This window comes from Dromiciops gliroides, chromosome 3 (assembly GCF_019393635.1).
Source record: "Dromiciops gliroides isolate mDroGli1 chromosome 3, mDroGli1.pri, whole genome shotgun sequence".
Classification (NCBI taxonomy): domain Eukaryota; kingdom Metazoa; phylum Chordata; class Mammalia; order Microbiotheria; family Microbiotheriidae; genus Dromiciops; species Dromiciops gliroides.
Window position 1 is genome coordinate 260,616,477 of NC_057863.1, and position 26,146 is coordinate 260,642,622.

The following is a 26,146-nucleotide window of genomic DNA, read 5'->3' on the forward strand; positions in this document are numbered from 1 at the left end:
TTAAAACTGGCAAGACTGAGGTGGTTGTTTTCTTTTTGCCAATCTTTCTGCTACTCTTTGTGACTCACATTCCTTTCTTCTCATACTCCTTTTCTGCTTCATCCAGAGGGTAAAGATTATGGTTCAGTCACAGTACAGATAGTGCCAGGAACTAAATTAGTGAGAAGAGAAGGATTTTCTTCTCCTACTCTTAGGTGATCTGGCCAAGCACCAAGAAGCCCATCTCTTTAGGCACCCACCCTAGAATGCTGAGGAAGATCACTTAAAGTTGAAGTTTGGCCCATGTCTAGGGTTCTCTACAAAAGGGAATATTATTCATTGTAGAGTGTAGATTAGGTATAGTATAACTATTTGCTCCACACAAAGGAAGTGTTTAAAATACAAAATACCTATTTATACACATTGATAAAGACTTAAATGTTATATAGTAATCAATAAAGAAAGGAGAAGGAAACAAGTATGTTCCATGCACTGTGCCAAAGTGCTTTACCATTATTTTCTCATTTGATCCTCATAACAGCCTTTAGGGGTTGGTGCTATTATTACCCCTATTTTACAGATAAGAAAACTGATGCTGACAGAAGTGAAATGACCTGCCTGAAATGAGTTAACAGAGATTAAGTAATTTATCCAGGGTTACAGAACTAATAAGTGTCTGAGGACAGTTTTGAACTTAGGCCTTCCTTGTTCCACATCTAGTGCTCTATCTACTGAAGCATTTACCTGCCCAATTATACTCTTCTAAACTCCACTATAATAACAACTTCTATTATATTTTCACTTGAGATTGATATTTAAAATATTAAAACAGGAGGCACTTAATGGGACAGCTAAATAGGCATTTGACTTTCACTTGGATTCTGCACCGTTTGAACAACCTCTTCAAGGTCCATATCTTCTGGCAAGCCAGGCCAGGGATTGGGTTAATTTTTGTTGGTGGTCATCTTCTGGGAAGTGTTTTAGGAACCACAGGGTCCACATCGTTCAATAGGCACTGATTGAGGAACCCAGAAACTCATGAATTTCTAAGGTAGCCATGGATGTTCAGTCATTTATGTTCAAGGAAAGAAACACAAAGCAGAAAAGATAGCCAGTGTTCTGAAGTATAGGCTCAGGCTCATCTAGGCAACATATGTTGCAGCTGCTGTTTGTAAACAGCCATGATAAATGCTGCTAGATTGCAGGAGAAGCAGCCTTTCTCATGAAATCCCAGAGAGAGAATTCCATGCCATATGTTCTTTGAGTATATCAGATCAGGGTGGGATTTCCAGAACATCTCACATCATGTGGCCAAGTATGTGATTTACATCACCTCTTGTATAACTTTTGTTCATATATTTTCATAAGTTAATAAAATTGTAGGGGAAATTTCTCTTTTATTTTGATAACATACAGGCTCTCCTTACATGATCAGCCCATTACTTTTATCACACAACTTTGATGTTTGGGCTCTGATCTGCTTTTTACTAGTTTGATAGATTAAATAAGCAAAATGATCTTACCATCTTCCTTCCTTCCTTCCTTCCTTCCTTCCTTCCTTCCTTCCTTCCTTCCTTCCTTCCTTCCTTCCTTCCTTCCTTCCTTCCTTCCCTCCCCTTGTCTCTTCACCCTCCACCTTTCTTTCACATGTTTCTTCTACTCTTTTCTCCTCTCCCATCTCTGCCTTTTCCTTCCCTCCTTCCTTCTTTTCTCCTCTCTTCTCTTTTTTCTTGTTTCCATCTCGAATTTTTCTTAACAAACTGAAAACCTACTTCTCTGTCAGGAAAATGTGACTCTTTCCCTGAGTATTTGTAAAAAAGAATTGGAGTTTCTCCCAGATCTCCTTCACATCTGCTACTTATAGAACTGGTTTCACATCTGACTTAGTTATTATTTATGCAAAAGGTTGGCTATCACAGGCAAGACTGAAAACCATTACAGCATTTGTTTCCTAAGATTTGTGATGTTTGCTTGCTTTTTTTCCATAGCCAGTGACAAACTCTTTAAACAATTCTGCTTTCTTCTCATGGTTGATCTTTCTAGCTTTTCCACAGTGTAATATGATGCATGGGTGTAGGGAATGTCTCGAAGGCTCTTTCAGTTTTTGATTGGCCATATCACCACATTAAAGGTCAGGAAAAAAATTAGGCTAGAAGAAGAGGCAATGTCCCTTAGGCTTAGCTTGTCTCAATAATTGCCCACTTATCCCCAACACACAATTGCATATAATAACAGAAGATACTTTGGGTTTGAATATGAGGACCCTACAAATATGATGTGGTTGGTAGATATATGGTAAATCACCTTTATTTAGAGCATAGTCTAGCATTGAGTTTGAAAATTGGGAAGTACATAGAATGACTGCCTTAAACTAGTTTTTGACAAAGGCACTTAAGTTCATGGACCAGGAAGAGGAGCACAAAGAAGACACTGAGCCTTAGGGCATTAGCTAGCTGGGAGAACCCCCTTTTTTGTGGGGCAATGAGGGTTAAGTGACTTGCCCAGGGTCACATAGCTAGTAAGTGCCAAGTGTCTGAGGCTGGATTTGAACTCAGGTCCTCCTGGAATCCAGGGCTGATGCTTTATCCACTGCACCACTTAACTGCCCTGAATACCCCTTTCTTTGATCAAAAAGTTTGACATTTGGGGTGAGGAAGCTCCTGCTGAGGGAGATAAGAGACTTTAGAACCAAGGACTTAAGAGCACAAAAAAAGAGGACCAGAAAGGAAGCTTTCTGACTATTGCTTGGCAGGCATTTCTGCCTTTTATAAAAAAAAAAACACATAAAAAAGAGATTAAATTTGTGGGGATGATTTAAACTGAACGAGCCCTGTAGCACCTACTCTTTTCTTGAAGAGTCAAGTAAGATTTCAGCTGAGTGAGAAGAGGAAGTCAAGAGAATGCTCAGAAGAGGAGATTCTGGCAGGAGCTCCACGTTGAATGGAGTGGCATCAAACCAAGAAGATGAGTCAAGCAAAGCTTCATCCAGGAGAGCACAGGGTAGTGGAACAATCTTGAGCAGGGACTATAAGCCCATTGGAGCATCATCCTTCAAAACTGAGATCATCAGGAAGCAGACCCTAGATGAACACTAGGATGACATCACTGAGGGCAAAACAGCAGCCTTGTAGCATCAGAGGTAGGGGTTGCTCTTCCTTGAACATACTGCCATTCCTTGCTTGTGTTTTGGCCACATGTTCCTTATATTTGTGCTCTCTTATGCATTCACCCTGAAGACCTGTGTTCTCTACATGTGTGCCTCTCCATCTATGTACCCTGGCCACATATATCTCTGATACGTGCCAACTGTTAGTATAGATGTGATGTGCATATAAAGGTAGAGACTATTTTACAAGCAGGGACTATTTTACTTGTGTCCCTTAAAAGTAGGGACCATTTTACTTGTATGCAATTTGTATTCCCAGAACTTAGCATGGTGCCTGACATAGTAAGGACTTAATAAATACTTTTTATCTGTTTAAAAAAAAAAGGGGGGGGGGAACTGTGGGAACTAAAGGTATGTGGGTAAGATGATGTAGGTACTGGTTACCTTCCTGAGAATTTTACTTGTGGGCTTTTTCTTCCAGCATTATATTAATCGGTAGTGGTGTTTGCTGCTTCTTAGACCCATCCCATAGGATTCCTCCAAAAACAAACTTCATGTCATGTTGGGAGGAATTATGGACCTGTTATAAAGTTGGTGGGTGAAGGAAGACGTGAGAGAGGTTTCAACAAGGTAGATGGGATTGACCGAAGTTGTAATGGAAAAAAACACAACCAAGCACAATCAGCTTCTCTACCAAATTCCTATAAGTGTGTGCCCATTCTAACTCCTGCCTCTCCAGATATTGAGTGCATTGGTGGAAGAGTGTGGCCAAGCTTTATGTGTAAATTGTGATGTGCTTTTATCAATTATGTATTTGATCTAATATATGAGTATTTGTGATATTATTTCTTTTGCCTTAGTTAAGTAAATAGCTATTTTTAAGATCTAAAAGTATCATTATTGCAAGTAGCTAGTTGTATAAATATCACTGACCATGTGGGTGTGTTATATGGTGAGGAGTTGATTCAATAAATAGAAATTTATTGGAGGAGGACAATAGCTAGAGTATAAGGCAAGGGTTGTATTACCCCTTAACAGAAAGTAGGACCCTAAGGTGATTTGAGTATAATAGGGAGCAGGAGGGGTGGAGATGGTTTTTCTTTGAGGTTCTAAATCTGCTATGGTGAGAAAATAGGATTACTGAGCCAACCCAGAAACTAAATAGGTATCTGATTTTGAAAATGTGTATGTATGTGTATATGTATATATGTATATACATACATAATGTGTATATATACACACACAAGTGTGTATATATGCATATATTTAAATTGCAATGTAGAAAAGGAAAAATATATATATATTTTTTTCAGAGCAGTGAGGGTTAAGTGACTTGCCTAGGGTCACACAACTAGTAAGTGTCAAGTGTCTGAGGTCAAATTTGAACTCAGGTCCTCCTGACTCCAGGGCTGGTGCTTTATCTACTGCACCACGTAGCTGCCCCCAAAATATTTGTTATTAAAACATTTCATTGGTCATGGTTCATCCTCAAGCCAATGCCTGTGCCTTAGTTATTTCTATGTACTTTGCAATTGCAATTTGGACAGAACTTTATCTCTATCTGGAATGTTTATCTCTAACAATCAGAAGATAAAGCCAACAGTTAGTCAACAAACATTTATTAAGAGCTTAATATGGACCAGGCATTGTGCTAAGTGCTGTGGAGACAAAGAAAGGCAAAAAAAAAATTCCTGTCCTCAAGGAGTTTATGTTCTTATGGGGTTCATGCAAGATATAGTCGATGGAAGGAAATCTAAAAGAGAAGACATTAGCAACTGGGAGTAAGGGATCAGGAAAAGTATCCTGTAGAAAAAACATATAACCCAGGTGTGTCTGGGCATCCCCTGTTGGCCTAACATGGAGGAGCCCTTGAGGAGCCTTGAAGCATGTCCAGAGTGCCTAACGTGAAGGACTGTGTTCTTTACCATGAGTGTGGTGGTAGCCTCCTTGAATTGGCTGTCTGAATTTTAAAAACTGATCAGACTGAGCTGATTCTTCTCTTAGCCACTCTCTCCTGTGTCCTCCTTCCTACTGCTCATTCACCTACAGCATGATTTCTATTGGTAAAGAGGGGAAAAGACTTCATTCCTCTGCTATTGTTCTTTTACCCTGACTCAGAGAAATGAGCCTGGGAGTATTTGTTTTATTTCGTGTTGTTTGTCCTCCTTGGTTTCAGATGCCAGAGGTGATCCCTATAGGACCTGGAAGTTCAGAACTTTTTGGAGCTGGGATTGAAAGCAGGAAGTTGCAGCCAGCCAGTCCAATGTGGAAGTCCAAAGAATCCCTGGTTCCTGGGACTCAAGTTGGAGGATGTTTTGGATTTTGGATTGGAACTGTGCTCTATAAGAACCAAGCTGAACTATGAAGCTTATCCCTTTTCTCTCCCTAGAGCCTGAGGTGGTATAAAGTGGGGGTGGGATGGGGATGGAATAGATTATGCCTCCCATGTTTTGAGGGAATAAGTCTATATAGTTATGATGATACTTTTGAAAATAAATATTGCTGTGTAAAAGCCAAACTGACTACCATGTATTACAGCATAATACTGTAACACAGACTATCCTTGTTGCCACCACCCAAAGGCCAGGTAGGGGGTATGTTACATTTCACTCCTGTCCCAAGGTTCTCTAGTACCTTTAAGGGAATTGTGAGGTGTTTAGGCTCTCTGTAAATGGCTCCAGCCCTGACCTAGTTCCATTAGCCACTAATTGTCAGGTTAACACAATATACAGAAACAAATGAACACAGTAGCCTGGTGTTTGATAAATACAAAGATCCAAGCTATTTAGGCAAGAATTTACTATTCAATAAAAACTGTTAGGGAAACAGTAAAGCAATCTGGCAGAAACTAATTATAGACCAACACCCCACAACATATGACAAGACAAGCTCCAAATGGATGCATACTTTAGGCACAAAGGGCAACATTATGAACAAATTACAGAGCATGGAAGAAAATACCTACCAGATCTATGGATAGGGGAAGAGTTCATGACCGAACAAAAGACAGGGGTTTAGAGGAGGGCAATGTTGATTTAACAGAAAAAGGTTTTGAACAATGAAATCAATGCAGCTAAAATTAGAAGTAGGAAGCTGGGGAAAAGTTTTTGCAGAAGGTTCTTCTGATAAAGGTCTCTCTTAAGTACCTAGGAGACAGATTCAAATTTATAAGAATAAGAGCCATTTCTCAGTTGACAAATGGTCAAATGATATGAATAAGTAGTTTTCAGAGGAAGAAATTCAAGCTATCAATAGCCATATGAAAAAATTCTCTTAAACATTAATAGAGAAATGTAAATTAATGCACCTCCGAGGTACTACTTTATATCCATCAGATGGGCAAAATTGATAAAAAAGGAAAATGACAAATGTCAGAGGGGTTGTGGTTAAGCACATATATTAATGTACTTTTAGTGTAGCTATGAAATAATCTAGCCATTCTGGAAGACAGTTTGGGACTTTGCCCATACTGCCACTAGGTCTATACTACAAAGAGATCAAAGAAAGAAGAAATGGGCCCAGATGTCCAAAAATATAGCAGCTCTTTTAGTCTTGGCAAATAATTGAAAACTGATGAGGTGCCCATCAATTGGGGAGTGGCAGAATAAGTTGCTGCATCTGAATGTCATGGTATACCATTGTGTTGGGGGAAAGAATGAAGTTAATCATTTCAGAGAAACCAGGAAAGACTTGTATGATTTGATGCGAGGTAAAGTGAGAAGAACCTGAACAACATATTATCTATCTATCTATCTATCTATCTATCTATCTATCTATCTATCTATCTATCTATCTATCATCTATCAATCATGTATCTGTCTAATCTATCTCTAGATATAGACATGATTTTGGATAAGAACATGATATAGGTATAGATAATTATAGATATATTTGGACATGGTTAATTTGTTTTTCTTGATTACACATTTGTAATGGGTTTTGTTTTCCTTGCTTTTTTTTTTTTTGAGTGAGGCAATTGGGGTTAAGTGACTTGCCCAGGGTCACACAGCTAGTAAGTGTCAAGTGTCTGAGGCCGGGTTTGAACTCAGTTCCTCCTGAATCCAGGGCCAGTGTTTTATCCACTGTGCCACCTAGCTGCCCCTTGCTTTCTTATTAAGTTGAAAGTGAGGTAGGAGGGAGAAAGACTTTAGAGGCAAAAATAAAATTGAATTTAAAAATTTAATAAAATATTCTTCCTCTTGAAATTGTTTTTCTTTGAATTCATTTTCCACTCAACTTACTCTCTGGATTTCACCAGCTTTGCCCTCTTGCTGTTATTCACTCCTCTCCATCCTAGCTCTGCAATAAAGTATTGCTATAATGCAATGTAAGCCTACAAAGGGGCAGGGACTGTCTTTTATTTGCACCCCCAGGCTCAGTGCTTGGCATACAGTACTTAAAAATTCTCTCTCTCATTCTCTCTTCTCTCTCTCTCTGTCTCTCTCTCTCTTTTTTTTCTCTCTGTCTGTCTCTGTCTCTCCTTTGTATCAGTCTTTTTGCCTCCCATTTACTTCTCACTCACTTTATGACTCTTCCTCCTTTTATGGTATTTATACCCCCATGGCTGGACTTCAAAACTCTCTCAGGCTGTCCTACTTTGTTGGATTTATTTTTCAATGCCCCAAGCAGTTTCAGAGAGGACTGGATAGGGCCCTGATTTCAGCCCCCTTTCCTTCAAGCTTGCTGGCAGCCACTTACCCTGGCCTCCCTGATCCAGTTGTTCCCCTGATTCTCCTTCTTTTCTTCTATGGCTGGGGTGAATTATCTTCTCCTTTTTACAGGGTTGGGGAAGGGAATAATGGGTGTTCTGTGAAGAGTCTGTGCTATACTAAAGTTCCCAAACTTATAGGCACAAAGAAGCGCAATCCATTCCCTCCCTTCCCTGCTCCATGGGCTGGGCAGAATCAGTGTCTGGTGCTTGTTGCTTTGGGGTAAGGGATAGGTAGAAGGTGAAAAGTCCTTGAAGAATCTCTGCAAGATGGGAATCCCTGTATTAGTCCCAGGCACAAGTCTGTCAGTTGGACTGCATTTCTTAGTCAGTAGAGGCTGATAGGGGAAGCATAGTGAGTGTGACCTTTATTGATTATCTCCTTTGTTAATTCCTAAGGCTTTTACCTTGACAGACTTCTTGCTTTCTTATACTGCAAATTCAGCTACACTTGCTCTATTCTAGTAATTCCTCTTTTGGGTAAATTAGAAATTTAGAGGGAATAAAAAAAATGTCTAGCCTGACATCTTGTTGGTCATATAACCCAGAAAGTTCCACCTGAACACAGTAAAAGAAGCTATAGATGCTCAAAAATAGGAAATGGATAAAGAAACCAACATCAGCTGAGACACTTTCTACTGAACTTTAAATGATATAAATCAATTATGAGAATGAGTAGTATAAAAGAACCAAAAAACTACCTCAAAAAGCAAATATTTGTTTTCCTTAGCACATGGCAGCCAAAGGCAATTAGAATATAAAATCATTTATAAAGCACAGAAGAGGGCAATGGAGGACTTGAAGGACTGTTATAAGGAGAAAGACAGGCTTTATTCTATTTACCATAATTCAATAACGTTCACAACTTGTAGCCATTTAAAACATTCTCTTGATAATTATGGATTTCTTCCACTTCTTATGGAACATTGCATTTATTGACAGTTTTCTAATTGTTTCTCAGGGGAAAAACATTTTTTGCAAGATTGTGTATAACTACAAACACATCTGTGAATATTACACAATGTATAGCATAACAATAAGTGTTATCTCTCTATACATACTCTATGCACATATGTATATGTAATAATATGTAAGATATATATTTATATGTGTACAGTGGTCTTGCAGATAGTTTTGTGACTAAAGCATAAAAGAGGCTATCATTCCCCCCCTCCCCAATTCTACACCTTGAATTTTCTTTTTAGCCTATACTTTGTAGGGTGTTTGTTTGTTTTTAGCAAAAATGAATGCTATACTTTGTCAAAGACTTTTTTCTGTATCTCAATATAATTGTATCACTGAATTTCAATGGTTTAGTTGCTAATTTTTCCATTTATACTCTCATAATTATTGTCAATACAACAGTATATTCTTACATCTGTTTATTTTACTTTCTATCAATTCAGATAAGGTTTACCCATGTGTTGCTGTTTTCAACATATTCACTGTTTCTGATAGCAAAGTAATATTTTGTTACATTAATGCATATATTTTATTTATTCATTCATCAATTGATGAGCTTCTACTTTGTTTCTACTTCTTTGTTACCACAAAAAGTACTACTAGAAAAAAAAAGTACTACTAGAAATATTTTGGTTAATACTGACCTCTTTAGGAATTATGCCTATCAATGGGATATCTGGATCAGAAAGTTTGGACACAAAATACTTATCTTAGCATAATTCCAAATTGCTTTCCAGAATGTTTGGACCAATTTACAACCTTGTCAACAGTGTATTAGTGTACCTGCCTTTCCGCAACTTTTCCAATTATTTTTAACTTTTGTCACCTTTGCCAGTTTGCTTAGTATAAAATGCAACTTTAGAATTACATTGATTTATAGCTTGCTTTTCTTAATGGATTAGTCATCTTTTTATGGCTGCTAATAGCTTGAATTTTTTTTTGAGAAGTTTGTTCATATCCTTTTGACCAGTTATCATTTAGAAAATAGTAATAACAATAATAATAATTAGCATTTATATAGTGATTTAATATTTGCAAAGAACTTCAAAAATATTTTCTCATTTTTTCTAACAACAACTCTAGGATGTAGGTACTATTATTGTCCCCATTTTACAGGTGAAGAAACTAAAGCAGACAGAGGTAAAATTACTTTTCCAGTGTTTTTTGTTGTTAAGTCACTTTCAGTTGTGTTCAACTCTGTGACCCTATTTGGGATTTTCTTGGCAAAGGTTCTGGAATGGTTTACCATTTCCTTCTCCAGCTCATTTTTACAAAGGAGGAAATTGAGGCAAACAGAAGTAAGTTACTTGCCAGGGTTACACAGCTGGTAAAAGTTTGTGGCCAGATTTGAACTCAAGGAAGATGAGTCTTCCTGACTCCAAGCCCAGTGCTCTATTCACTTCACCATGGAGCTGCTCCATTTCCAAGGTTACACAGCTAGTATATGCCTGAGGCCTAATTTGAACCAAAGTCTTCCAGGCTCAAAGGTTAATTTTTTATCTGAGCTGCCAAAAAATGACTTTTGATCTTATGTATTTGTGCTGGTTCCTTATATATCATGGATATCAGATTCTTATCAGATATATTTAATGCAAATATTTTTCTTCCCAGACACTTCTTTTCTTATCCTGGTTTCAGTAATTTTGTTCATATAATTGACTATTATCTTTTTTATGGTTAAGAAGTCTTCCCTTAGCCAGAACTTTTAAAAGTTTCTGCCCTGGTTATCTTCTAAACTGTTTTTAAAGTAGGACTTTTTATGGGCAGGTCATAAATCTATTTTGACCTTGTGGAATATGGTGTAAATTATTCATCAAACTTTAATTTTTTGCCAAACTCCTTTCTAGTTTTCTCAGCAATTCTTTTTTTTTTTTTGGAGGGCAATGAGGGTTAAGTGACTTGCCCAGGGTCACACAGCTAGTAAGTGTCAAGTGTCTGGGGCTGGATTTGAACTCAGGTCCTCCTGAATACAGGAGCAGTGCTTTATCCACTGCGCCACCTAGCTGCCCCCAGCAATTCTTTTTAAAAAATAAAAAAAAAGTTTTTGCAGAGCAATTGGGGTTAAGTGACTTGCCCAGGGCCACACAGCTGCTAAGTGTTAAGTGTCTGAGGCTGGATTTGAACTCAGGTCCTCCTGAATCGAGGGCCTGTGCTTTATCCACTGTGCCACCTAGCTGCTCCCTACCCCTCTCTCTTTCGGCAATTCTTGTCAAAGAGGGAGTTCTTCTCCAAATAACTTATCTTCTTGGGTTTATTGAACTTGAGGCTATTGTTTAATTATCTCCCTCATAAATAAGTATTTTTCCTTTCTAATTTTTTAGTCAGTAGTAAATATTGAAGGGATTTGAGAATGTATCTCTGTCCTTTCTTTGTTCTCTGTGAGGGATATACTGGGAAACATAGGTGATGTAAAAGCAAAAGACAACACAAAATTTAAAAAATAAAATTAAAATAATTATAAGGCTATCTATTATTGTTTTCATGACTCTCAGAATACCAATCAATCCATCAACAAGCAAAGTATTTAATAAATGCCTCCTAGGTACCATGCACTATGCAAGAAGCTAGGGATACAAGATTAAAATGAAATTGCCTCTACTCTCAAGGAGTTTACATTTTGTCAGAGGAAATGGCATATACATACCAATATACTTATGTATATACAGAATAAATATAAAATAAATTCAAACTAGTTTTGGGGGGGAGGGCACTAGTGGTTGGTGGACAGAAAAGGTACCATGTAGGAAGTATTGACTGAGCTGAGTCTTGAAGGAAATAAAGGGCTCTATGAAGTAGAGATAAAAAGGGAGATCATAGAGGATGGATAGTCCAAAGGTATAGACAGGAGAGTGTGAAGATAGCAAGAAAGCTATTTTGGCAGAGAGTAGGGTGTGGGAAGAAAAACGATGAATAATGAGGCTTACAAGGAAGGTTGTTTATGAAGGGCTTTAAAAGGAATTTATGTTTTGTCCCAGAGGCAGGAGTGAGTCACTGGAGTTTATTGAATATGGGAATGACATTGTCAGATCTGTGTTTAAGGAAACCATTCTCATTTTTAAAAGGAGTAAACCAGTTTGAAAAGAATATGATGCTCCCATGGTCAGAGCTATATAGTTAAGAAGAAATCCAAATCAATCATACCAGAACAGTTGTATCTATCAGAAGACTTTTTTTTTGGGTAGGGCAATGAGGGCTAAGTGACTTGCCCTGGGTCACACAGCTAGTGTCAAGTGTCTGAGGCTGGATTTGAACTCAGGTCCTCCTGAATCCAGGGCCAGTGCGCTGCCTAGCTGCCTCTCAGAAGAAAATTTGTTAAAGAAAACTTTTATATCAATGGGTCTCCAACAATTTGATTCTAAACAACAGATCATTTGTGGACCCAACCAAACTCAGGATCAACAATTTCAGCCATTTTGGCAATTGAGGGCATTTGAAATGTAGGCTTGTTATGTCCTTGGGCCACAAGATATGGGGACCAAAACCTTCAAATCTCTGTGCCTTAGAAAGAGAAGTTATTATTAGAAATTGCTGGCATGCCCATCTTATTTTTTAGGGCCAGTAAACATTTCTTCTTTTTCTTTTTCTTTTCTTTTTTTTTGCAGGGTAATGAGGGTTAAGTGACTTGCCTAGGGTCACACAGCTGTAAACATTTCTAAAAGGAAGGGTGTGCATAGTTGGATATGCATGACATAGTGAAATGAACACTGTACTGAACTGGCCTCCTAATTCTGTCCTTTCCACTGTGTATTGTTCAACTGTGAGCATGTCTCTTTAATTTCACTCATTTGTAAAATGGAAGAGTGGAACTCCCCTGTACCTCCCCAAGGTAGAGATTATTATAATGAGACTGATAATCAATTTGTCCTTTCCTTATTTGAGAGATAACTTTCCAATATTCTGGTTCTCTCCCTGTGGTCACTCACAGTATTTCAATAAAACTTGGGAAACTGAGTCACTGAGTCTTGTAATTCTTTTGGGACAATCAATTTGATCCTAAATTCCATTCCACATCAAGGTCTCTTCCAATCTGACCTCTAGTAGTCAGACTTTTTCTAACCATCCCCTACCTCCACCCCAATACACAGTTTTTCTGCAGCATTATTTCTGGTGATTTCCTGAGCTTCAGGAATTTCTTCTGAATCTTCTCAATGAAGGGTCAAGGAACATAGTGAGTGGCTCCTTACTAGAAAAGGATGAGGAGACCTGTAATAGAGGGTGAGGACTTAGATATAATTGTAGAATAACAGAATTTTAAATCTGGAAAGGACCTCAGAGGTGATCTAATCCAACCTTAGTAGGGATGTTTCTCTATAGCACCTAATGTAAGTATGAAGTGAAATCAGGAGCTCATAATATTTTTGAGGCTTATAAAGAAAAATAAAATATGAGATTATCCTATTAATTTTCATAGCCTCTGTCTGCTCTCAACTACCCCTCAGTATAGTCTATGGTGAAATACACAAAGTGAATCTCTACTACAACATACCTGACAAATGATGATCTAGTCTCTATTTGAAGTTTATTGGTGAGGAGGAAGCTTTTTGTAGTAAGCTCTCATGATTAGTATGGTTTTTCTTATATCAAGTCAACCTGCTTCTTTGCTGTGCTGACTTCTTTGGTCCTAGTGCCCCAGCTATTCTCTTTTCCACATGAAACATTGCTAGTTCTTCCACCTGCTCTTCATATGACATGATATGGAAGCACTTTTCCATCCATGGTTGCCTTAATTTTGAAGATTCTCTGGCTTATTAATATATTATATCACTTGCAGTCTAGCAAGACTGTATAGTTCAGGAAACATTTGCCTGGATCCAGTCTCTTTTTCATTTTTATAATGAGAAGCAAAGCAAAATGTAAGGAAATAGCTCCTTAACCCTTGGTGGGAATTAATTATGTGTCATTTTCAATGTGCCTTTGAAGATTTTATAGTGTAATCAATTTTATGTAATCATAAAAACAAAGAATTTATTGTGTACTAGTAATATGATTACTACTGATAGTATTGTGAGACTGTAAGCTAGTGAGGGGGAACAAGTGGTGACAACTTTTCATTTAAGTGAGTTTGGGAGCTTAGGTAATACCACAGGTTCTTCCTTAGGCAAATCACTTTTTCTCTCTGATCCACAATTTATACCTCTGAAAAGGGGGTTGTAACACCAGCACTGTATACTTTCCATAATTTTTATGAGGATAAAAAGATATGATGGAAATGAAAGTATTTTGTAAACTGAAAAGTGTTATACAAGTAAAAGTCATTATAATAATAGACTAGTATGGTGCAGTAAATGGCAGTGTGTTATATTGGATTTGACTTGGGATTCAGAAGATCTGGGTTCAAGTCCTGACTTGTCATTTACTATTGATAAATTTTTGAGAATGTTTCTCCATAGTATTTAGAGACTGAACCCCCTCATTTTTCAGATGGGGAAAGAAGCCAAGTGTGGATAATGTAACTGATTCAAAGTAAAAAACTTAGTAAGTAGCAGAGCCGGGATCTGGACCCAGGTTTTTTGATTATAGATCCATCGTTTCTGCTACACCTTAGGCAAGTCATTTAATCTTTTGAAGGCCCCAGGTTACTGATTTTTTTTTTTGGGGGGGGCAATTGAGGTTAAGTGACTTGCCCAAGGTCACATAGATAGTAAGTGTTAAGTGTCTGAGGCCGGATTTGAACTCAGGTACTCCTGACTCCAGGGCCGGTGCTCTATCCACTGCGCCACCTAGCTGCCCCTATTGATTTTTAAAACGATAGGATTGGAGAAGGTGATCTGTAAAGCCAAGATTTTAAATAGTAGACTGGCTCAAAAAGTAAGGCTTACTTCCTCTTTCTCTAATCTCCCTGATTAAATAAAAACTCTCTTACCTTAGTTTGACTTATTCCTGGCAGCTAGGTCTGTATTATTTTTAAAAATCTCTATCTTCATTTGTAGAAAAGGTCACCTGAAGGATTAGTCTTAGGAAATGCTTATTGTCTAGCTTAACATGGTTAACAATTCCTTTAGTAATTTATTTAAAAATTAGAAAGACAGAGCCATTCTGATCAGGTGCGATTAAATCAGACATTTGTGGAGCTCAGCAGGATATTAATTTCATTCATTTGTCAGAGAAGGGAGGCCAGCTAATGCAGCTTCAAATGGCAAGGGAAGAGGTATGTGTGTATGATATGGGGGAGGAGAGGGACATATCAATACTTTTCATTTCACTCTAGGCTTTGATTTTAACTTTACCACATATTTTCAGGAGTGATCCTAACCCTACAATTTTGGTAGAGCATCACATTCCCCCTCCCCCATCCCCATGATCCACTTTCAGTGCTGTTCCTTTTGTAGCAGTGAAGACCTGGCAGCTGTATTCGATTTACAGCAAAATCCAACTCAAAATTTGCCCCGGGTATAATTTTATCTCGCATTTTTCTCCTCAAGACAATTTTAAAGGTACTTCTAATCTGCTCAACCTTAAACACGATTTGGGGGTGGGAGGAAGACATTCCCTGCCAATCAGAATGAAACAAAGGAATTCATAAATGCTCGTTCAGGCTAGAGTTCATTTTCAGACAGGGAGAAGTCAATTCTTGATCCATTTTTCTGAGTGACTATGAAGGGTACATGCTTGAGGGGGGGGAGGGGTATGAAATTTAAAAAAACACCAGAAAAACATTAACATTGATGCTTGGAATTTGGCAAAGCAGAAATAGCACAATATCAATAATAATTTATGAAAATAAATTCTCTCAGAGATTACCTACCCTACAAGAAGGGATGGAACAGTCCTTTCCATTTCCAACAGTCCGGGTCTGTAATCCCCCAAGCCACCTCCTGTTAACTGTATTTGAAATAATACTTGCTTCTTGGCTGACTGAGGATGTAGCATGGCTCAGATATTAAAATACATGAATATACTAAACCCTATGTATATAATGTGTGCATGTTTCTGTGCTATTGCTTGTTTTACCTGAATGTTAATTTAAAATTAATTTCACAAATGGAAAGAACCCATTAGTTTAAAGGGGGGTGCTTAAGAAACAGGAAAAAAAAAAAGCTTTGTCCCCATGATCTTTGTTCTCAAGGAATGCATCATATTTTCATCACCACTTAACAGTCTCCTTTGTGAAGGATGAAAACTGGAAAAAGACCTCTCTCTCCACATGCTAAAGTTGGCACAGAAGTGAAAACATTGGCACTCTACAGAAGCCTGGGGAAGAGTCCAAGAAAACAATTATCATAGGCATTTGCACGCTGACCAGGAGTTCATGCAGCATGAAGACCTTGCTATTCTTTACCAAGAAGAATTCCTTCCCTCTTGGAAACCCAGGGGAGGCACAGAGTGACAGGTCCCTTTCAACCCAATGTGCTGGGCCATCTGCCATCGGGGCCATTCAAACCCCGAGAGGCTCTCTAATCGGTAAGCAGCAGATGCAATGGACAGCACTCAGAAAGCTAAAACACAGAAAATATGGAAGGGGAAGCGTACACTCTCGAGGAGCTTTCTGCCAAAAAGACAAGGACAGAGAAGGAAGGGTACCTTTTGAATTCTTCCATCAATATCCAAATAAATTGCCTTGGGCCGGTAAGTTGAAAAGCCAGATCCCATCTTCTGCTGAGCAGCTACTTTTTTAGTGTACTTTCCAAATGCCCCAGCAGTCTAAAAGGGAGGGAGAGAGTGGGAGGGAGAAAGGAAAGGGGGGTTGGGGAAGATTAACCAACCAGAGCTGAGCCACCACAGCCGGATTTCTTAGTGTTTCGGCTCTATATAATAGAGGGTTCAGTGCTTATGGCCCCTACTCAATCAAGCCAGTAGTTTGACCACTCCTCTCCTTTCTCCTCCCCCTCTTCCTTTCCCTTCTCCTCTTTTCCCCTCCTTTGCCCTCCCCTTTCCATCTACTCTACTGGAGACTGTGAGAAAGGGAACTTTGGGCACTGGGAGAGGGTAGCCAGGACTACAATGTTTTCAGGGGAGATCCGTGTTTCTTCTGGTACAAGAATGGGGAAAGATTGAAAAGTGATGAGATTCAAGGTCATAGGCCATTTGTTATCAACAAGATGGGGATTCCAGAGAACCCAATGGAATAGGAAGGCTGAGGAGGATATGGGCTATAGAAGGGATAAGGCTGAGATGGAGAAGTAGAAGGGGCAGAGGATTTTGCATTGCAAAAATGTTGCCTCAGATAAGGAGACCAGTAGCTGGGAATTTGACCTCCATAGCTGAGGAGCTGATCAATTAATATGGATGGGCTGCCCTCCTTCTAGCATCCTGTGCTAAGTGAGCCTGGAGTCAATGCTTCTCTCAGTGGCCCAGGATCTCCCAAGGCTCTGAAGTCTTGAAGCTAATAGAAGAACAAGGTGGTCATTAGGTCTCTTAGGATTAGGCTGAACTCATGTTCTGTACTCATGCTGGAACATGGACAAGGCAGCTGAGGATGAACCACACTTAGAAAATACCCTGCATGTGGCATAAGCCTTCATATCCTGATGTTAGATTCCTTGGCAGCAATGTCACTTCCCTCTAGTAAATTTGTTGTCCTTACGAGTTCCCTTCAAAGCAATCACTCTGTTGTCCCCTTTGCCTAGAATCAAGGCCTGGGTCAGCTTTCAATGGTTCTATGTGCCTACTAAAGAAATTTCAAACTCCTTAGCCTTCTTCTCACTGTTTTCCATATCCTGGCCCCAACTCACTTTTCTACCTTGAGTCCTTACTACTCCCTTGAGTATACCCAGCCAAACTAGGCTATTTATCATTTGTGTCTTTAATAGCCTTTGAATAATTCCCTTTTACCTATCCATTTGTCAAATTTCTGCATATTCCTAAAAGTCCACCTCTTCCCTCTCTATAGAGATTTCTTTACCATGCCCTGAGCGGTATACCTTCATGTATATTATTTCTCAATTAGAACATAAAATCCTTGAAGCCAAGGCTTCTTTTTCTCTGCTTGTATTTATTTTATTCCTAGTTCAGTGCCTGGTGTGTGTGTGTATACATGCACACATATATGTGTATATATTATATATATATGTGTATATATATAAAATACTTCCTGACCATCTGATACCATAGTCTGAAGTAATCTCTCTCCTCTCAATTCCTCTAGCATCTTGTTTGCACTTCTCTTGATGTACATTCTGCCTTTTTTGATAGTTATTGTGTATAAATGTATTAACTTCCCAACCAAGCTATAACCTCTTTATTCTTAAAGTAATAGTCTGTCAGGAGTCACCTGGGTTTGCCTCTTATCTCTTACACTTCTCTGTGTAGTGTGACAGTGGGTAAGTACTCTAACCTATCTGAGCCTCAATTTCATCATCTATGAAGTGGAATACCTACCAGACAGGGTGTTTTGAATAGTAACTCCCGTCCCAAAGCTTATTAGCATGGTATTCTCTTCCTATTGGTAGAGATGCTGCTTTAAGCAAAAGGAGGGGTGGAGTTGCTGGGAGAGGCAGAGCTTCAGTTTTCAGCCAGTCTCCCTTTGTGGACTAATCACTAAAGTACTTAAGAGAGGAGATCTAAGTCACCTACACCACTTCAGGTTGCTGAAGAAGAACAGGAAAACATGAAAGGAGCCAACAGTCTCCTTCGTCTCCCTGTTCCCCAGCTTGCTACTCTAGAGACTTCAAGAAGTTTTCCCTTGGGTGAGATCGAGGACACTTTATCTTGGTTGAGCCAAATTATGCCAATGTTAAAACTCATTCACTCTATTGTCTACTATGTTTTATGCATATTTTCTTTGATATCTATTTTCCTACAATTTGGATAATAATAATTATTATTATTTACTATTCTCTATGTATGTTCCTTCTGAAACTGGTATTAGGTGGAATAGGGATAGTAGTAGACCTCCACCAGTCACGAACGACCATGGATCAGCACCTTGAAGAGCCACAGGCCACAGTGTGGCTGTGCAGTCTGATACGGGAGCCACAGCTCCTGAGTGACTTATAACCGGTAACTGCCACATCCCGTGTTGTATCTACCCCATGAGGAGTAGCTGGAGTGTCCTCTCCAGGGAGCTGGCCTGGGCAGATCAATATGGAAAACAAGCTGTTGCCCATGCAGCAGGTTTCCCCTTTCCGTGACATTGGTGGATCCAAAGGATCCAATACAGAGCCAATACAGTTTGGAATAGGGGTAAAGCCTTGGATATAGAACTTGGGATTCTCTTTCCCCCCCAAATGACAACGGATTCAAAAGTTAGATGGAACTTAGTCACATCCCTAGATGAACAATATTTAAGGGAGCAATAGGCTCCCCTCTCTTGGAGGGGAGCAGAGTGGCATTTGGCCCCAACCTCCTGTTTCACCTTTTGGAAAGACTGAAAGTTTACATTTGAGAAGGGTGGAGGAGAGGGAGACAAGGATATAAATGCCTCTTTTGCTTCCCTGTAAGCCATCGCCCTCCCTTACTCTCTGCTACTTGTAGGGCCTCTCTCCATAGAAATTTTTGGTTGCTTGTTTTTGCAAGATAATGTTTGGTTTGGTGGTTAGATTTTTTTTTTCCTAGAAGCTGGAACAATTTACTTTCTGTCCTGTGTTACTGCAGTATTTTTCCTCCTTTTGACCAACCCTTTTGTGTTTCAAATGGTGCTAAAGGACTACACCTGTAACCTCAAATCACTTCAGGTTTTTTATTCAATGGCCAATAAAAGCCCCTAACCCAACCAAGCAAGCCTTTTGAGGCTAATTGTTCATATTCAGATTTCGAAGTTAAAATCTGCAATTGTTTTATACTACCTTTCTGGTTAGAAAGTTGAAGGATCTTCCCCTCGTACCAATATTTTTGTGATAGTGAATCATAGGGCCATGTTCTTTTGTCTCAATTCTTGCCTAAGCCTTAGTGATTGAATGGGCATTGCTTAAAACAGGCAAACAGATGTATGGGAAATATCCTTAATTTAGAAAGAAAGTTTTTGGCATTACTTCCCTTATAGTCAGGTTTATTCCAAGAAGTGAGATTTTGCCTTCCCATTTTGGAAAACACTTGTTTACATTTTTCTTTTATTTTTCCTCTTCATAGGAAGTATAATTTTTTTTAGAAGCATGATTTAATTTCTTCTTGATTATATCCTGGGGTATTTTTTTCCATTTAATTTTTATTTCTTTATATCATTCTTCTGGACATGTAACAAGCTTATGTTACCTAATGTTATGTTGATACAGAAAAACTCATTATTATTTTATGATTCGAAATCATGTCTTTGCTGTACTATTATATTGTTTAAGCATATTATGTCAATCCAATAGACCATGATTGCTGCAATACTGTGCTGTATTATTATTATTTATGTACTGTATTACTGTACTGTGTTACTTGTATGAATATTTGTATATTAATATAGGCATATATGCAGCAATCTCTAGAAAAGGTGAGAGCTAAGATACTTGAGGGGAACTGTTTTTCTTTTTCAATTGAAAAGCATATAAATCTACTAAAAACATGAATAGAACTAGACTTTAAGAATGAGGACATTTTAAGAATATTGGGCAGAAAAGTGAAGGGACTGGCAGATTATATAAGGCCACTGAAGTGAAGGCAGGTGAGATAACTCAAAAAATTTTTATAAGGATGCCTGAGGATTTTGATTATGGAGATACACTTGAGGAATTCACAATAGAAAGTTAGTTATTCCTGAGAATTTCAGACTTGTTCAACCTTTGAGCATGAGGAACTTTTAAAGAAATAGGAGCCTTAGGGGCAGCTAGGTGGCACAGTGGATAAAGCACCGGCCCTGGATTCAGGAGGACCTGAGTTCAAATTTGGCCTCAGACACTTAACGCTTACTAGCTGTGTGACCTTGGGCAAGTCACTTTTGCCCTGCAAAAAAAAAAAAGAAAAGAAAAGAAAAAAAGAAAGAAATAGGAGCCTTTCTAAACCAATGAGGCATTCCCACAGTGGGACTAAACATGATCATTATACCAAAGAACTCTACTTCATCTATGAGTAAGTCAGAGGCCATACCCTATGTGGTATACAAATACCATGCCCCAAATTGGCTTTTTCTCTGGACATGAACCATGTCCACAAAGAGAATAATCTTGGACACTTGGATTGGACCCATGAGTGTACTCAGAACTCTGGCAGATCCCTGAGGTTGACCAAGCGATGAGCATCTCAGAGATTGTAAGGGGGATCGCTGCAAAGGTTGTGGATATCCTCTAAGAGGCAAGGCCAGATAACACTTAGCAAGAATGAATACAGGGGTGTCTAGGTGGCGCAGTGGATAAAGCACCGGCCCTGGAGTTAGGAGTACCTGAGTTCAAATCCGGCCTCAGACACTTAACACTTACTAGCTGTGTGACCCTGGGCGAGTCACTTAACCCCAATTGCCTCACTAAAAAAAAAAAAAAGAATGAATACAAACTTTAGCTCGGATGTTTGAGGGAGGTGGCATATTTATAGACTCATATGCTAATTTTGTCTCTAATACTGTTCAGCACCTGTTGAATTCCTCTTCAGGGAGGAACAACCTGTGCAGAAATAGGTACAGATGGGCTCTTGTGCATCCTGAGATTGCTGGAAAAATTACACTGAAGAGGGAGATTGTTTCAGGACTTGATATTTGACCCTCATGCAACTGATTTGGGACAAGGGTTACATACGATGGATTAGTGGTCAAACACATGTAAATAAATGTCAGGTTTTTTGTACCCCCACCCCAAGCATGGGATATGATATCTTATACTATAATTAATTACTCTATATTTTTGGAAGACATTATTGCATGATACTTTTGTAGAGAAAAACAAGTTCTTTTTTCAGTCGGGAATGTTATATGTTTCTGTTTGACCAACTTAAGGAAATTGCATAACCAAATGTGCAGAGGCACAGGTAGAAGATTAAAACACCAACTCTGGGGCAGCTAGGTGGCACAGTGGATAAAACATCGGTCCTGGATTCAGGAAGACCTGAGTTCAGATCCAGCCTCAGACACTTGACACTCACTAGCTGTGTGACCCTGGGCAAGTCACTTAACCCCAGTTGCTTCACCAAAAAAAGAAAAAGAAAAAGAAAAACAAAACCCCACCAACTCTACTAAGTTGCATATTAAGAGTCATGGAGGGCAGGATTTGAATCTCTTTTATAGTGTCTGATATAGTAACATGCATACCAGGTTGGTAATAAATTATTGGGTGCAGAGAATACTGAAATTGATCATTAGAAGAGAGTAAAAATTTTGGTAACGAGATAGTAGAATCATATGTATTTGTTATGCAAATATATTGATCTAGAGTATGGATGTAGAATCATAGGACCTAGGTTTGAATATTGGTTCTACTAACTATAACTATAACTATAACTATCACTATCACTATCACTATCACTAACACTAACACTATAACTATATAACTAACACTAACACTAACACTATAACTAACACTAACACTAACACTATAACTATAACTATAACTAACACTAACACTATAACTAACACTAACACTAACACACTAAAACTAACACTAAAACTAACACTAACACTATAACTAACACTAACACTAACACTATAACTAACACTAACACTAACACTAATACTAACACTATAACTAACACTAACACTAACACTAACACTAACACTAACACTAACACTATAACTATAACTACCTATAAGACTTTGGATAAATCACTTGGACTTCCTTGGGCTTCAGTTTCCTCATTTGTAAAATAAGAGGTGCGTTAGGTGGTCTGTGAGGGGCTCTTCAAACTCTATACCATATAATTCTAAAATTTTTCTTTTTTCTTTCAACTAATTTGGGAAAAAAGGTAAATAATTCTTATTCTTTGGATATTACAACTACCTGAATGATTTAGATGTCTACTTAAAAGCCTTCATTTTTGCTACTATTTTCTTCCTAAGCTGCTCAAAAAGTACCACATCATTTATCTTTGTTATCTTTCCCTGCATGAAATGCAGTGCCTTTTTCGTAAGGGTGATACATTGATAAATGCTTGTTGAATCTTTGTTAATTGGTTAGTCTGTGACCCCTTTAAAAATTCTATAATGGAGTGGAAAAATATACTGTGAGAATTTGATCTATATTACTTTAAGGTGATATGGAAATATGCCTTTTCATTTTATCTTAGCAATTTTTTGTATGATGAATAAGGTGATTGATATATACTCATGAAGGTTGATATATGCTAATTCTTTAGATTCTGTGTTCTTGGCATTTTAATAAAAGTGTATATATCATTGAACCTCCATGAAATTTCTCCAGCTATAAGAGGATAGGAACAAAGAATGAGTAAAATTCTTTTTAGGCTGATGATTGTGGCGTGAATACCTAGATCACATCTCACCCATATATAAATAGCCAGGGTCCAGGACTTGAGTGGTCTTTTTTTTTCTTTTTTGACTATCAGGCAGGACCAGAGATCTTCCCTCCTTCTCCTTACCCTTCACATTGGTGACCAGGTCAAGATGAATGACCCTTCAGAAATCCACTTAGGATAAGATAATATGCTCAACTTTGGGTTGAAACTTGGGTCAAAACTGAACTGGTTGATGATTAGAGGGTGAGTATCTCAGCCTAAGACTTCACCACTCCCTACCTTTGACCATCAGGAACAACATGGGAACACTATGCATCCCACCTTCCTCCTCTTGTTCAGGGAATGATGGTCAGATCAACAATAGCATTATACTGCTGACAGGTGTGACTAGAGGCAGTGGATCAAGCATTGAACCTGGAGTCTGGAAGACTTTGAGTTCAAATTTGGCCTCAGATGGTAGCAGTATGACCCAGAACAAATCACTTAACTTCTTCTTTTCTGTTTCCTCACCTGCAAAATGGGAATACTAGCACCTATTTCCCAGGGTTGTTGGGAGGATCAAATGAGAAATATTTGTAAAGCATTTTACAAACTTTAAATAGCTATAAAATGCTGTTATTATTATTATTATTACTGTATCATCCTATAACTACATTAATAATCCTATGATTCAGTCACATATAACCTAGGCAGAAGCCACCTGCCCTTGCTACCACTTCCTGTTCCCTCATACCCATCCAAGTCAATCCCATCCCTCCCATGGCCTTATATAATTATGTTCTCTACTTCCTTTGTGCCATGTGGAATTTCCTTTCTAATGGTAATAAACTGTCCTTGATACTAGATCTGATCACTAATTCTCCATCCACATCCTTGTGTAACACCTACAGTTTGTGGAAATGGCAGTTTTTTTCGAGACTGTTAAATGTGATAGCTTTAGAGAAGTTGAAGAGATTGTTTTCCCATCATGGCTAGAGAGAAGCTGGAAAAGATGGAGACAGGCAATGGAGAGGCCCATTTTTTTGTATAGAACTGTTTTAATCTTTATCTTTAGAAGAGGATGAAGAAAATTCTTACAAAGAGACTTTTTTGTCCTAATGAACTAAATTGTATAGGGACTGTTTTCTAATAAATGAAGTCACGTGCAATTTTAGTTTGGATTTGAGGTAACTATTGCTGTGCTTATACTCACAGGTAAAATATTGTAAATAATTATTCATGTTTCTCTTTTATTATTTATTTGATGGTTAATACATTATTTCTATGGTAACTAATATTTAATAACATTATATCAAAGGGAATTTTATGCAGAAAGAGGTTTGAATTACTATTGTTTAAAAAAGGAGGTTTCTCCAGTTTATGAAATAAATAATGTTTGATAAACTTGTGGAGACTGGGCTTAATTGTGGATAAAATGTGGGTAAACTTGTGGAGACTCTTAATTGGCTAATTAAGAGAAGAGTTCTGGAGAACAAATTGGAACTATGCCCAAAGGGCTATAAAACTGTGTATAACCTTTGATCCAGCAATACCTCTGCTAGGTTTATAGCCCATAGACATCCCAAAAAAGAGAAAAAGGCCTATTTGCACAAAAATATTTATAGCAGTTTTTTTTTGTAGTGGCTAAGAATTGGAAATCAAAGGGATGCTCATCAATTAGATAATGGCTAAACAAGCTCTCATATAATTGTAGCAGAACATTATTGTGCTGTAAGAAATGACAAATGGGATGATTTCAGAAAGGCCTGGAAAGACTTATATGAACTAATGTATAGTGAAGTGAGCAGAACCAGAAGAACATTGTGCACAGTCATGGCAATATTGTTTGAGGAAGAACTATGAATGACTTAACTATTCTCATCAATAGAATGATCCAAGACAATCCTGAAAGACTAATGATGAAGCATACTATTCACCTCCAAAGAAAGAACTGATATTGTTTGAACACAGACTGAAGCATGCTATTTTTTACTTTCATTTTTTTCTTTTATTTGAGTCTTCTTATACAAAATGACGAATATGGCAATGTTTTACATAATTGCACATGTATAATCTGTATCTGATTGCTTACTGACTCAGGGAGGAGGGAGGGGAGGAAGGGAAAGAGGGATGGAATTTGGAACTGAAAACTTTAAATAAAAATGTTTATAAAAAAAGGAGACATGTTGAAATTTGATTAATTAATGGGGAAATATATTAACATATACTCTGAATTATACTAGAGATCAGGCTAATAATATTAAATATAGACAGTAGTCAAGTTGAAGGGGGAAAAGTGACCCACAAGTAAGTATAGTTGACCTAAACCCATTAAATCTGGCACCACCTAGCAGATCCTGAATCCCTCATCACCCATTCCAGCACTGGATGTATTTTCTTTCTTTCTTTCTTTTTTTTGGTGGGGCAAGTGGGGTTAAGTGACTTGCCCAGGATCACACAGTTAGTAAGTGTCTGAGGCTGGAAGTGAACTCAGGTCCTCCTGACTCCAGGGCCGGTGCTCTATCCACTGTGCCACCTAGCTGCCCCTCTGGATGTATTTTCATGCATTCCCTGCCTCCCCCCTACCCCACCCCCTACCCCAAGACAGGAGGAGAAGGAATGTACTTTTTCTTCACTAACTTCTGAAGACTTCTTCTACCTCAGTAGCTCAGCTAACTCTCTTCCTTTAAAGTTCATTTCATCATCACTCTTTGCAGATCCTCATGGTTATTTATTGTTCTTATTTACTTGCCTTCAGACCAATCTACCTCCTTTCTCAGATTTCAATTATCTTATTTATGACAGAAGACTCATAAACATATATATGTATACATGTGTGAATGTGAATATATGTATACATGTACATGTGATACATGTACACATGCATATACTTTCAACTGATAAATACATGCATGCATACATACATACACTTTCACCTGAACTCCAATCCTGCTTCATCAGCTTCCTACAATATTTCTCCAAGTGGATGTCATATAGGCATTTCAAATTCATCATGTCTAAAAAGGAACTCATTGTCCCCTCCCATCCCCCCAAACCTTCTCTTCTCCTAACTTTCCTATTTCCTATTTCTACAACACCATTCCTCTAGTCATTTAGGCTCTGAAATTTTTATTTATCCTACACTTTTCTTT

General features: G+C 38.2%; 1 protein-coding gene across 1 annotated transcript in view; it reads right to left on the reverse strand.

The window, feature by feature from the left end:
• Positions 1–16,424, reverse strand: part of PDE9A (phosphodiesterase 9A) — a 171,630-nt gene extending 155,206 nt beyond the window's left edge. The window contains exon 1 of the mRNA XM_043995793.1: positions 16,278–16,424. Within this exon, the coding sequence (XP_043851728.1) occupies positions 16,278–16,346 (69 nt within the window). The 5' untranslated portion in view covers positions 16,347–16,424. The remainder of the gene's footprint in view (positions 1–16,277) is intronic.
• Between the last annotated feature and the right edge of the window lie 9,722 nt (positions 16,425–26,146).